The sequence below is a fragment of the Eutrigla gurnardus genome, assembly GCF_963514095.1.
Source record: "Eutrigla gurnardus genome assembly, chromosome: 11".
Classification (NCBI taxonomy): Eukaryota; Metazoa; Chordata; class Actinopteri; order Perciformes; family Triglidae; genus Eutrigla; species Eutrigla gurnardus.
The window spans coordinates 19,817,516-19,831,644 of NC_139925.1; the positions used below are offsets into that span (position 1 = coordinate 19,817,516).

At 43.0% G+C, this 14,129-nt stretch overlaps 2 protein-coding genes across 2 annotated transcripts in view; both read left to right on the top strand.

Moving 5' to 3' along the window:
• The window catches only part of chrna1 (cholinergic receptor, nicotinic, alpha 1 (muscle)), a 333,431-nt gene that overhangs the window by 78,884 nt on the left and 240,418 nt on the right, over positions 1 to 14,129 (top strand). The gene's annotated exons all lie outside the window — the stretch shown is intronic.
• The window catches only part of cdh11 (cadherin 11, type 2, OB-cadherin (osteoblast)), an 84,149-nt gene that overhangs the window by 65,709 nt on the left and 4,311 nt on the right, over positions 1 to 14,129 (top strand). The window contains exons 8-13 of the mRNA XM_084021044.1: positions 4,275 to 4,462; positions 10,121 to 10,234; positions 10,350 to 10,489; positions 11,133 to 11,269; positions 13,060 to 13,181; positions 13,292 to 13,409. Of these exons, the coding sequence (XP_083877170.1) occupies positions 4,275 to 4,462; positions 10,121 to 10,234; positions 10,350 to 10,489; positions 11,133 to 11,269; positions 13,060 to 13,181; positions 13,292 to 13,409 (819 nt within the window). The remainder of the gene's footprint in view (positions 1 to 4,274; positions 4,463 to 10,120; positions 10,235 to 10,349; positions 10,490 to 11,132; positions 11,270 to 13,059; positions 13,182 to 13,291; positions 13,410 to 14,129) is intronic.

The following is a 14,129-nucleotide window of genomic DNA, read 5'->3' on the forward strand; positions in this document are numbered from 1 at the left end:
TTTCTCCAGCAGATACTGTATATTTGGAAGTTTCCATACTGAGATACCCACATTTGTTCAAGTGTCATGGGCTCTTACATAATGATGGAAGCACAGAGTGGAAGTGTGCACACAGTGGCTTAATCTAATGGGATCCAACAAAACAGCTCAGCCATTCTACCTTTACGAGGATAATGTTTAGCTTTGATTGACAGCAGGGTCTGACAGTCTGCTCCGTGCAGTCCTGGTTCTGGTTCTCCAGTGGCTCCTTTTCCTCCAGCGGGGCCCAACAATATGGCCTAGGCCTCCAGCAGCATGATGTCCCCCATCCCCATGTCATCCCAGTGGGGACTGGTGGAGCAGCAAGATGAAGCTCTCCACCTCCAGCCAGAGCTCTGACATGTTCGTGAAGCGGGTTGAGGTCTGTCCGTGGGGGGCTGCTCGCTGCTGGAGGCCTGCTGGAAGCTGAGCTGTTTCTGGGGAACCTGCATGATTTGGTATGATTTTGCGCGGAATCTGACTTCGTAGCATCAATGATCTTCTCACTGATGACATTTACTTATGTAGGTCGAATTAAATTGACTAAATTTGACTTTAAAGTTCTTAACATTACATTTAAGACAGCACTTAATATTCAATATAATAATACACTTTTTCAATGACGTGAGAAACATGGTTGTTCCCATATCCAAACAGGATCTAAAAACATTGAAAATAAGATAAAGATTACAAAACACAGGTTTTATAGACAAATATTATTAGCCATAAGTATTTATATAGTGCTGCTGTGCATTAGTTCTAAATATCAGCTGTAAACGGCTGGCAGTTTACACCTGTGATACAAGACAACACATCAAATAGCAATATGTTGCGGTAGTGGGTACCCTTGTTTAAAAAAAAGTGGAAGCAGTATAAACACCTGCAAGAACAGCCTCCCAGATGGTGTGAATGAGGACAGTGATTACTTATTTAGTGGATGGGCAGAGTTAGAGAGAGAGACGGTTGGGGGTGGGTTCAGATAAGCAAGTCATGAACAAAAACAAAGAAAATAGGCAGAAAAAAACAGATGCAAGGAGAAACCACGTCGGAGATAAAACAGGCAGGAAAAAAACAGATGTATGGCACAGTACGACTCCCTCATGTGTTGCAGCAGCATTTCAGTTTCCATTCAAGCCGTTATATTTTTTCTTTCACGCCGAGGCTTGATCTCTCCATCTCTCGCTGTTTCTCACGGACTTCATGTCCTTGTAATTCTCTCCCTTTCACCTCATCAAGTATCATTTGTTTGCCACTCTGAAAATCAGCGCAGACAGAAGGCGGAGCAGGAAGACGAAGGCAAATACAAAGTAATTGTTCTTAAACTCTCCCTGACTTCAGTCTTTATTAGGCTGACATGACAGAGGTGGTTTTGTTCAATAACATCAGCCGAGTCACTCACAGCCAGCTTTCTCTCACTCTGTTTAACCATGAGCAATGCATAACAAAGCCGATGATAAAAAGACTTCGAAAGCTGTGAAAAATGATCTTTTGGTTGATATTAGCAGCGTTGTGTTTGCACATTTCATTGACATCCTGTGTGTTTTAGGATTGCTATTACAGAGCTGTGTATTCTCATCAGCAAAAACAAACAAATGTCCTTCAATGAAAGAACCCTGACATGACTTGCAAGGATCATTACCATTTGGTGAGGCGTCACTGCAGGCTGAAAAAAACCCATCTTCAAACCTGAGGGAGGGACTTTGTATAAACGTTTGGCCAGAAATACATTAAATCATGACCATAGAGACAAACTGTTATTCAATATCAAACTTTGGAGACTTTTGTACTGTAATGTAAAATCTTTATGCTCAAATTAAGATTATTATTTGATTTGGTTGTGTAATTTATATACTTAAAGTATGACAAAATGTACAGTCTTCAATATTATGCTATGTTTGTTCATGGTTTAAGACATTAAAAGCTGCTTTCAGCATGTTTAACTCACATTCAAGGACTTATTGCCTCTGTAACTACAACTGTGCTACATTTTAACGTTTTCGTGAGGCTAAATTTATCAGTAGCATTTAGTCACATGTAAGTCTTTGGTAAATGGTAAAAAACACAATTGAATTGCCCTCCTGTGATGTTTACTAGTGGGCTGTTAGGACATGCAGTACCAAAAACGGCCACCAAAATCCCACCAATATCAGGATTTTAAAAAATCACTGCGACAAATTGAGGCAAAACACCCTCCCGATTTTTTAATATGATTTTAACAAGAATATGATCTTTCAAAAAACCTACCATACTAGGTTATCATTGAGCTACACCCCTGATATTCCATGTCTGGAGGCTATTAGTAACAGATATACTCTGTAGAAAATGTGAAGGCCGCAGGTGAGATAGTTTTCCAGATATTGTCGTCTAAACTAAGGGTAGTCTAAACTACCCTTCATTCAATGATGTTTCATGAGAAAACTATTGACAGTAGAGATCTAATATTTTGGATTTGTCCTATTAACAAGTGTGTCTTTGTACTTGAATTTTTTCAGGACATTCTGAGATGGTCAGGTGGGAAGATTTTCAGAAATTTGATGAAATGACACGGAATGACCCAAAAGTTAATGTGATGAATGGATTGTGGAAACACTTTAGCCAAATAAATTCCGAGGTGACCAACATTTAGCACACATGCCTGATCATCTGTTTGCGGTGGCAGCATCTCCGTGGTTATTCCTGTAATGTGCGAATGCTTGTCTTCATCTCTGGAGCACATGCAACCTGGCCAGTACAAACAGTAGTTCTCCTCAACTACACTAATGGCTGGTCTTCTTCCGAACACTTTGTTCACCAATCTGCCTGCAACTCTTAAATTACTGATATAAAATGCATCGACATAGTGTCACCCTGTTGTAAATACTAGTGGTAATAAATTACAAAGTCATATAAGGCATTATTGATGATAATCACATTAAAATTACCCATCTAGGATTTTGTGGGCATTCAATCAGTTACATTTATGAGGCTCTTTATTGGCATTTATATCTAAACTTTGCTGGTTTTATGAGCTTCTCCTTCCAAGATCAGACTTCTGTTTGAATACAAATAGTGAAATCATTTATGGGGGCGTTAATGGAAGCACAGAGTCACAGGGGAACTAAACAAAACAAGTACAGTTTATTTTTTGAAACTCAACATTTGAGTCCGCTGTGGTCCTTGATTGTGAATATGCATTTCCTGTACAAGCTGTGCCTCATTTTATCCTGCAGCCAGGTATGCCGGGCTGCCTGTGTCCTGTCATACAGCATTTAACTCAGCTGCCAGGAGCCATTGAAGTTAAGCTACTTAGGAAAAGCAAGAATGGAACGACAGGAGAAGAGAAGCAGGAAAAGGGTAAAGGGAGGGCAAGGATGAAATCAGCTTTTTAGCCAGAAGAGGCAGGCAGGCAGGAGGAGGAGGAGGGACAGACATGAGTGAAACAGGGCGGAGAGGGGGAGGAGAGGTGAGAATGAATGGAGGGATTTGGAAGGATGACGTGGACAGGGGAGATGGAGAGGGAACGGCACCCCCTCAAACCCAACGGAGAGGAGTTTAAAAAGCAGAGACAGAAGAGGAGGAAAGATGGAGAGGAGGGATTTGGTGAGGATTGAAGGTGATGTGGTGGAGGTAGAGGGAAGAGATTTGGGCTGGATGGATCAAGTCCTGTGAATCTCTCTCCTCTCCCACTTTACATTTGCTCAGAAGCCACGTGACTGGATTGCAACACCTGGACGAGCAGGATAAACATGCTAATGGTGTACAAGCGATAAAGTGAGGAGTCCACTCTGCACTCAATGTCTGAAAGGTAGAGTGGGAGGAAGATGCCAGAAAGGAGGGAGAGGGGAGTTGCAGAGAAGATAAAGGAGATGAAAGGAAGGCGGGGGAGATTCGAGGGAAAAGGTATTAAGTTGGGAAGCAGTTTGGGGAAAGAGTACATCGATGAGAACGAGGATACAAGAGGAGAGGGAGTAGACATATGTCCCTACTGCTGTCACTCTGCAAGCCAGGTGTCTGCTCCCTCAGACCCACACTCACCTGACACTATAGGGGGGGGGTAAAATCCTTTGGGCCGTATGAGACAGATGGCATAGTTCATGTTAATGCCTCTCTGCCCTCCAAAACTGACCCTGCCTCAGATTGTAAACACAATGGCAGTCAGCCAGGACAGATTCTAAAGAGTGTTGAAAACAAAAGCAAGCTGCGAGACCAGACATGGACAGCAACTTTACCAACCAGCCAACCAATGCCAAGTGTTCTGCCCCTCTGTTTCCTCCCAGGTGTGTATACCATGTCTGTATCAGAGGACAAGGTGCCAGGAGAGGAGGTGGGCCGTCTTAAGGCCAAAGACCCTGACCTCGGAGACAACGGGATGGTGTCCTACCGCTTAATAGACGGAGATGGACTGGAGATGTTTGAACTGAGCACCGACTCTGAGACCAGAGAGGCTGTCATTAAACTGAAGAAGGTAAGGAAGGAATGAAACAGAAGTATGAACCTGAATCTGCCATAAGTGGTTTGTTCTGGCGGTAGTAGAAACAAGTTGACAAGACCTACTTGTAAGAAGACAGTTGCTTACATCCAGCAGTTAGCAGAGCAACCTACTCACTTGGTGTTGTGTTGTTGACCATCTGATGGATTTAAGTCCAATATTCACTCTCGTTTAGCTCTCGTTTTTTGTCTCCACCAACTCCTGAGGGAAATAGAGTGCTGCAGGGATGATTTTTGTAGGTCAACAAGGAAGTTAAAGAGAGAGAATGGGATTTCCTGTCAGATTTTGGATTATTGCAGAAAATAAGCTCTGTCGGAAACAAATTGATAGACATAGTCATCAACAATATTCTCAGTCATAAATCAGCTCAATAGGGGAGCACGTATGGTGCATGAACCATACTGTACTCATATCCACCTTTTCCAAGTGTGCCGGGCCGAGGAAGCATACCGTTGTTAAGTACGGAACGGAGCGCTCACACTGGCCAAACAATCCGGACTTCAGGCTCAATCATGCCTGGGCGCTGTACGGTTGGTGTAACGTGAGTGCGCCCCTTAGGCTTTTGTTAATCACAGACCTTATTTCAGGCATCTTACCAAAACCCAGGCGAGACAACCAGAGTTAAAACTCATTCCTGCAGTACTCTATATGTGGCTCTTGAGATGCTCCACTATGTTCACCAACATTATTCTCTAACTGTGTTGGCTGAAAAACGAGAGTAGAGTAGAGCGGTGAGAGTGAACCAAAAAGGGTACAGTTGCCACCGGACCAATAAACAGTAAGCTGATATTCACTATAAAGCTCTGTAAACTGGAAGTACAGTAGATGCACTATGCTAATGCTAATGAGCTGACAGGAAAGTCAAGATTTCTGTGGTCATTTTTGTCCCTCTGGTTGTTGCCCTTAAGCAGAAGTCACAAGCACCATTAGCCAAAAGTGGCTGCTTTATGTGTACGTCATCATCCACTTTTTCAATTTGCCAGCACAGAAATGTGGTTGGGTCTGCACTTTTTCTATAGACAAAGCAGTTTAGCGTGAGCTTTGAACAGCCCATGGTTTAGTCCATATTCGTCTGTCAATATAATGTAAAAAAAAAAAGAAGAAAAAAGATATGAAGCAGCAAGAATGGTGGGTGGAAACAAAAGGGGGCTTTGCTGTGTTTTCTTCTCTGATGACCCTCACAGTTCTTATTAGGTTTGATACAAACACCGACTCCCATGGTTGTGTGTGCAAGTGAGTGAGCTTTAACTCTCACGCTTCCCTAAGCCAGCTATGCTCTCTCTGTGTCTCACACACACACACACACACACACACACACACACACACACACACACACACACACACACACACACACGCACACAGCTGCATGTGTAGCTGCAGGTCAGGATTATGAGCTGAATCTTCCAGTGAGCTGTGGTAGCCCGCTTTTCCTGTCCGACCTCTCAGTTAAAAAAGAAAAGCATTTATAGACGAGCTATCAATGTGTGGGGAGAAAATAAGAAGGAAAATACACCGAAAAGGCTCCTTTTTCCTTCTCTTTTGGATTGTTATCCTTCAAATTAAAAAGAAGACATTTTTAGGTTTGCCAGACATTCTACCCACAGCAAGGCAGCACATCCTTATTTGGCAAAAGGCTTGGCACCCAAATATGCAATTACAGTATATGCTTTTAAAGTGTGATGGCATCTGTGGCAAGCTGCGCTTCCTGTCCAGACAACGATGACGTTGCTCAAAAGAGCAGCCGGCTTTAACCCACTGCTCCCGTTTACTGATGCTGTGGGAAAATCTCTGTCGGAATCAATCGATACAAGTCTGTTTCATGCTTTCTTTCTCACAACCGTCTGCATGGGCGATTCCTTTGGAGCTCTGTGCTACAGCACGGCATTAAGACTGCCAGGGTTAGGGGCTCTCATCCCACTGGTGTCACTAGGGCTGAGCTGGGAAATTAGTGAGTGATAATAATGAGTAATGCTCCCTCTCCTCTCTCAACAACTACAATGTGCGTGCCCTGGAGCAAGGCAGTCGAGCCATAGATCAGTAGACCAGTGTAAACTGTGTGGATGTAGTGGGCAGCACTCAGGTGGGAATTTGTACGTTTGACCAGATTTGTGTTAGAACTCAGACAACTGACTTCCTTTACTCGATGAAATGTCAATAAAACAGTCACATGGGAACAATTAAAATGTGTACTTTAAGGAGAATCTGTCAAAGAAGTGAGTTTCGAAGCAAACTGACTAAGTATACCAATGAGCAAAGCAAGAGAGCAAAGTAATGAGAGCAAGTGATTACACTCAAGTAGGGCACGAGGTTTGTGTGTGTGTGTGTGTGTGTGTGTGTGTGCGTGTGTGTGTGCGTGTGTGTGCACGCATGGGTGTGCATGTGGTTGATTGTTAACGAGCCAAAGGCAGAAAACTGTCATGCATTAAAAGCCTGTGTAAACATCTTACACACAATTCACTAAAACTAGAACAGACCTTAACCCGCACACAGGCATCAGCTCCACTTTAGTCATTCTGGAAAACAGTGGCAGTTGAAATATACGTCAAACTTTTAAATGAAACTAATTGACATTGTAACATGAATAAAGTTTAATCAAATAAAGTCATGTCAACCTCAAATGTCTATTTCAGAGCAATTTCAAAACATGCAATCCTGAAATAAAGCTTGGTGATTTGTTAATATTGGATATGCCACACCAAACACTCGTCAAACTTTTATTGCGGAGATATTCAAAGTCAATGCAAAAATGCAAATGGCCATGTATTTGGGCAGGGCAACAGAATTGACACGAATATGCAGAATTTGCATCATTTGGGCGATTTGAACGAATGCTTGAGCAATTATGTGACACTGTGTTGTGAAAGACAATCAGCGTTGAGAATCTCAGAGTATGATAGTAGATCATATTTATGAATAAAAACTATGTGGATAAATGTATGTGGATAAGCTACAGACTGTCAATGGTATGAAATAATGGTGTTGCCGTATTTATGCCTATATGCCTTACAACGTTAGCATAGCCTGGAACCAATCGATCCCAACCCAACTCAGAAAAGAAGCATTTTAAAAGTGCTTGAAATCTTGTGGACAGACCTAACAAAGCATGATGTAGTTATTTTGGCACCGTTTTTATCTGTTTATCACAATTATTTCACAACAAAATCCATTTATTTTGGGTTCATGTCACTGTATCACCTGGATGCCCCGTCTAGTGTTAGCGAGGCAAACAAACAAATGATCCCACAGTGAAACTCGGAAGCACAAGATAAGGTCACTGACTGACGGCAGAAGCAACCACACAACAATCTCTCTACATGGATCCCTGTGTCTTACATGATGATGATGATATGGTGTGTGTGTGTGTGTGTGTGTGTGTGTGTGTGTGTGTGTGTGTGTGTGTGTGTGTGTGTGTTTTACATCATGATCTCAGGGGAAATCAACACCTTTTGTTGCCCCCTCAAGGTAGAGTACCACAACCACACAGGCCAAGCACGCGCATTCTACAAAACATATACAGACTCACACCTAAACACACTTTCAAATCAGCGTTGGGAGTAGCCTTCACTAATCTCTCTCTCTCTCTCTCTCACACACACACACACACACACACACACACACACACACACACACAGATGGATGAGCTTTAATCAGCTATTCTCTTTCAACTGTGTCCTGACGAAAGCAGTCCACAGAATATTAAGGAGCAGAGTCTGTGTGTGTGTGTGTGCGTGTGTGTGCGTGTGTGTGGGGGGGGGGAGGGGCATTATTGTGAATATTATTATCTCACACTGATTACACAAAGCGGCGAATGAAGACTGAGTGGCTCTATATATTCGGAGTTGGAGAGAGAGAGGGCCAGAGGAGACAGAGGGAGCGTGACGAAATAGGGAAAATGAAAGAACTGGGTCACATCTATCCTGCTAGCATTGTACCTGTCATCAACACGTTAAACACTGACAACACTGAGTCAGATGCCACTATGACTGAATGGGTGTGAAACAATCCATCCCCATCCAGAGGAAACGTCCCTCCAGCACACAGAGTCATTTGGCAGGCACATCACATTAAAACAGTTCTGGATCCGATCACATTAAAGATACTGCAAGCTGTTTTCAGAGGCAGATGGTGGATTGGCCACCATGTTGGATCACACACCTCAGAGGACAAAAGGAAGTCATAATCTAACACTAGTGTTGTAACCCCTTCTCTGCTTGATTGGGTTTATCACCTTGTAACACTAGTAAGAGTCGCTTCAATACACACCACATGTTGATTCTTTCATGCAACATCTCATCATTTGGAAGCTTCCATCCATAATGATTGGTATTGGTAGTCTTGGTGACCATCCTAATCACTGATAAAGCCCTGGTAAACTTTGTGTGTTAAACTCATAAATCTAAAGCAGCTTCACTCTGCTTTTCAACACTTCACACAGGGCTTACGAGTCCGCTCTCCTCCCACTGGGATTTCATTAAGTGATGGTAGCCACGAGATGAAAAGATCAAGCTTGCTCCTGGGACTCTGCCAGTTCAACATCAGCCGTACTGGCTGAATAAATAGCGGTGGGGGCAAAGTGGTTATTATCCGGGTTCATAATGCAGCTATAATACCCAGAAGAGTGCTTTTTTTGTTGTATTTTTTCTTCTGTGATTAAGGATACGAGAGATGAGAGCAAGTCGCAGCCAAGTGCTGTTGGCAATGCACAGAGCATCCCTTTGGTATTATAGCTTTTATACAATGACTGCCAACGCATTCGTTTCCCTGCAGCACTCGGTACGGAGTAGAAGTGAGAGAAAAACTCATAGATGTGGCTGACGGTCATCGCTTTGTAATAGCTCTGCCACTTTCTTACGAGTCAATGAAAAGATGGTGTGAGTAAAATGTGTGTTTTCTTTTGGGGGCAGTGAGCAGCGTGCCTCAAGGCACTGGCTCAAGTCGATCCAATAAAGGCCATTACAAGTCAATGGGGTTTCTCCCAATATAGAGTAAGTGAGTTGGAGCTCTATTCAATATGAGTGTATTGAATCGCAGGGATTTCATGTTGGCCTACCTGTGATATTAAAAAGTCATGCCCGTGATTTTAAATGATAATTATATTCCTAATTTTGATTACAAAAGGGTGTACTCAATGGAAATAACCAGCGATCTGTAGTTCTCGTGGCCTGGGACTTAAATATCATCTACCGCCTCATCATCCAAGAACACTTCCCTTTTTCTTTTTGAACATGCAGGGTCCCAGACTCCCAAATCTCATTTTGGCTCATTAAAAACAGATTTGTATTGTTTTCATCAACAGAAACAACCAAATGTTTCATTTGCTCCCAAAATACTCATATCATATCGTGCATTCAAATTACAGTACATTCGGATTACTCCCGCTTTTTATCGGTCTGTAACAGTACTGGGAACAGTTGGACTGATGCTCTGTTCATGTGATAATATGCCTGCTGTCATTCATGTAGCAACAGCTCCCCCTACCAGAGGACAATGATACAACAGCCAGTGTCTGCAGTGCATTCAATTCACCATTCATGTAAAAAAGATGATATACCATTTGTTAGTGTTCCTGATCAAACAGGAACGCATTTTGTTTTCGGATTAATTGATTAGAGATCTGTTCTCTCACGCTTTCAGCCAGTGGACTTTGAGACTAAAAGGTCGTACTCGATGAAGGTGGAGGGATCCAACCCTCATGTCGACCCCCAGTATCTCGCTTGGGGGCCTTATAAGGACGAAGCCACAATAAAGGTATGCATGCCAACGTTTGTTTTTATGACTACAAGTGTTTGTGTTTGATTGTGCGCATATGTGTGTTTGTGTGATATTGCAGCAGCCCTTTCACTGTGCGTTTGTGTGTCTTTAGGTCTCAGTGGAGGATGCAGATGAGCCTCCTGTGTTTGTGGCTCCCAGTTACACTTTTGAGGTGGAGGAGAATGCGCCTGAAGGCACCCTGGTGGGACGAGTCCACGCCAAGGACACCGATGTTGCCAACAATCCTGTCAGGTAACACAGAGGCACGCACTGTATACTGTACACACACACACACACACACACACACACACACTCACACACACACACACACACACACACACACACACACACACCGAGTCAGGCTTGTAGCAGTGGGAGAATTTAAATTTTCACACCAATGTGAATTGGAACATTGCCATAAGAACAAAAACTAAAAAAGTGCTCCTTGAGCTACACTGAACAAACAATGTGATTCAGAAACTTGGCCTTGCACTCACATTTATTTTTTGCAAAAACTCAGATTACATATAAAGAGTTATCAACTGAATGGGAATGCAAAAAGGGATTACAAAAGCATAGCCTGGCGCATTTTAGAAAAATCTACTGAAAACACTGAGTTAGTCACTATAATAGGCATGCCTCACTTTTTGTATTTCCTATAAACAGTAACTTTACGTTACCTATACAAAGAGCTTTTTTCAAATTTGTTTCTTTTTGTATCCAAATTAACCCCACATCTTACTGAAAGTACCTTTAACACTTACAGCATCTTACAGCTGCTATTTCTTGTGAAATATATCACTTTAATTCTCACTGTGAAATGTCGTCTCTGCACACCTTGTCTTCATGCTTATGTGTAATAGCCGCACTGTGTATGTGTTCATTTTCCGTCTAGGTACATGATCCCTCTGTACACAGATATAGAGCAGTTCTTCAGTATAAACGCAGACGACGGCATGATCACCACGACAAGACCACTGGACAGAGAAGCACAGGCCTGGCATAATATATCGGTGTCGGCCACCGAGATAGGTACGTGTGCACACACACGCATCCATATCTAGGAACGTTTTAATGGAATTGGGACTGAAATTGAATGCGTGTGAACATGAGAATCTCTCCCCCATTCCTCTCAAATCTGCCTGTATTTGACCTCTGCTGTTGTGCGATCAGTGCAACTGAAATGAGAAATGTATACTCTGACACAGTACGGAGAGACAAAGTTAAAGATGAAAAATCCCAGACAGCCATCAGGCTGGACATTTGCTGGCATCCAAAAGCCAACCTGTCATTCTGCTGTGCTGGAAACACTCCATGACATCTTATGTACAGAATTTAAGTGGATTCAAGCTGCCGCCTTAAATTTTTTGTCCCCTCTGGCTGCTCTTAAGTTACACATTTTCATTGCTGTGAACGTCAGTGAAGAAGCGCCTAAATCTTGAGAAACAAATTATATATTCAGATGCAGCCAGGAGGGATTAGCTTCATGCGGATGCTTGGCGGTATTATTTTTGTGTGTAAACCAGCTGTTCCCCCCGTTAGTGTGTCGACAGCCGGCACATTTAACTGTTGCATTGTTTGCCTGCACGGCATCTTATGTTGCTTTCATGTCTTCGTCAGAAATGGGAACATTTTAATTTGGATACACGAAAGACAAAGCAAGAAGAATCAGACCAAATGAAGGAAAAATCTAAAAGGTGCAAAGTTCAAATGGCCTTCAATGATTTTAACTGGTAATAGACTTTTGACTGCTCGCTTTAATTTAGCAGTTTATTAGAGAGTGAATAAGGCGGTCAGAGCAGTGAAGGTTGGGAGGTAGACGCTCCGTGACACAAAAACTAATCTAAACCCTGATGCAGTGAAAAAGTGAAGTTGAGGCACCACTAAAACTTTTAAGCATCCAGCTCCACCACAAACACTCTTGGGAACTAAACAGAGAGAGTGAGGGGCGAAAAGAAGGGAATGCCAGTCGACTCACAGGCCCTCCGGCGATTTCTCTCCCCGGCTTCGACCCTTACAAACTCTCCAGCAAGCAAGCCACAGTGGCCCCACCCTGGTATTCTGTGGCTGGGGCTTAAACTACCAGAGCGCCGCGTGGTTTCCCTGTGGCGTGCTAGACGCCAGGCGGCCAGATGGAAACGGGCTCGCCGCCCACAAAACGAGGACCATTGCTAACCGCTAACAGGCCCCGGAAAGCAAAATAAATGCCTGGTAATGACAGGGCAGTGGAAAAATCATACCGACTAGAATTACAAATATGCAAGGCAGCAGTGTGTACGGAGCCTTTTCTTCTTCTGTTTTGAAGATGAAGGGATAGAAAAATACACTTTTCACGTTGTGTTCTCAGTCAATATTGTGAATGAACCTGGAGCTCAGGTTTGCCAAAGTTGTCTATTTTCAGTGTTCATTCATTTTAATCTTCAGCAGGCACAACTTGACATTAGTCGATGCCATATGAAAATGTACTTTTGGGGAAACAAAAATTGTGGGAGCCGGCGAACTGAGAGGCACACTGTGTGACTGGATATATTGAGGTCTAACAAGCTCATGTCTGTAATTTTTGCAAATCAAAAATAAATAGCTGACTGACTGACTGACAGACTGACGGGCAATCTTGCTTGAAAAATATTCATAGTTGGCTTTGTGTTCGGCCAATGCCAAACATGGATTACAAAGCAGACACACACACACACACACACACACACACACACACACACACACAAGCATGACTGGCAGACTGTTTTCATTACTTTGACTCTGCTTTGATTGTTTGTATGCAGCAGAATACTGATGATTTGGCCTCATATTGTGTTTGCATGCAGGAGGCCACCACCAAGACACCAAAGTGCGCGTTAACATCAAAGTAAAAGACGTGAATGACAACTCTCCAGAGTTTGCCACCAACAATGAAGTCCTCATGTGTGAAACTGTCCAGCCAGGGAAGGTACGCGTGTCATGTCTGTGTGTGCATGTGCACATGTTTATTACCATTATGGTTATGGTATTTTACACTGATGCATTTCTTTCTGATTTGTGCTTCTGTGTGTGTCTCAGGTTATAGAAACAGTAAGTGCAGTGGACAAAGACGAGATGGCTCACAGACAACACTTCACGTTCAGCCTCGCTCCGGAAGTCACCCACAACAACAACTTCTCCCTCAAAGACAACAGAGGTGAGTCCCTCTTTCGTCTTTGTTTCTATTCAGTTCTTTCTTTCCATTCCTGACCCATTCCAGCAGCCAATCTTGCAGTTTCTTCACCCGCGGTCTCTTTCTCTCTACGTTCCCCTCTCCCCCTCCACTCAGATTAGATCAAAGCATAACCAGATGGAGGCTTACACTACCTTGTAGAAAGCAGCAGGTGCTCCGAATCTCCCTCGCACACACGCGAATGCACACATGTTGTGCGGGCTGTATTAATTGCAGTGGGGTCTCTGTCCGTCTGTACAGATATCTTCGGGGGCCAACTGATTGAATTAAGTTTTGTCAGTGCTGGGAGAGGGACTAAAAGAAAGAAAGGGAGGGAAAGAGGCAAGAGAAAAACACAGAGGTTGCAAGAGACTGAAAAAGAGAAGCACACAAAAGTGGAAATGTGAATTCAGTTTGATATGATCAACAGGGAGGGAAGTATCGGATTTGAAGAAAAATCATCCATCTTTAATGCACTTCCAACTCCACAGTGAACAGAGCTCCTTTTTTTGTTTTTGTAGCTCACTGCTTATGTCTGGATAAGGATGGTAGTTTTTTTTTTTTTAGAAACAATCTTATATGGTTGTAAACATTAGTTATTAGCAGCTTTTAACAAACACCAACTAAAACCACAGATTTTTGCTGATGGACGCAACGAGCATCGCTCCACCTCACAGAGAATCAGACTGGAAGTAGGGTGGTAGC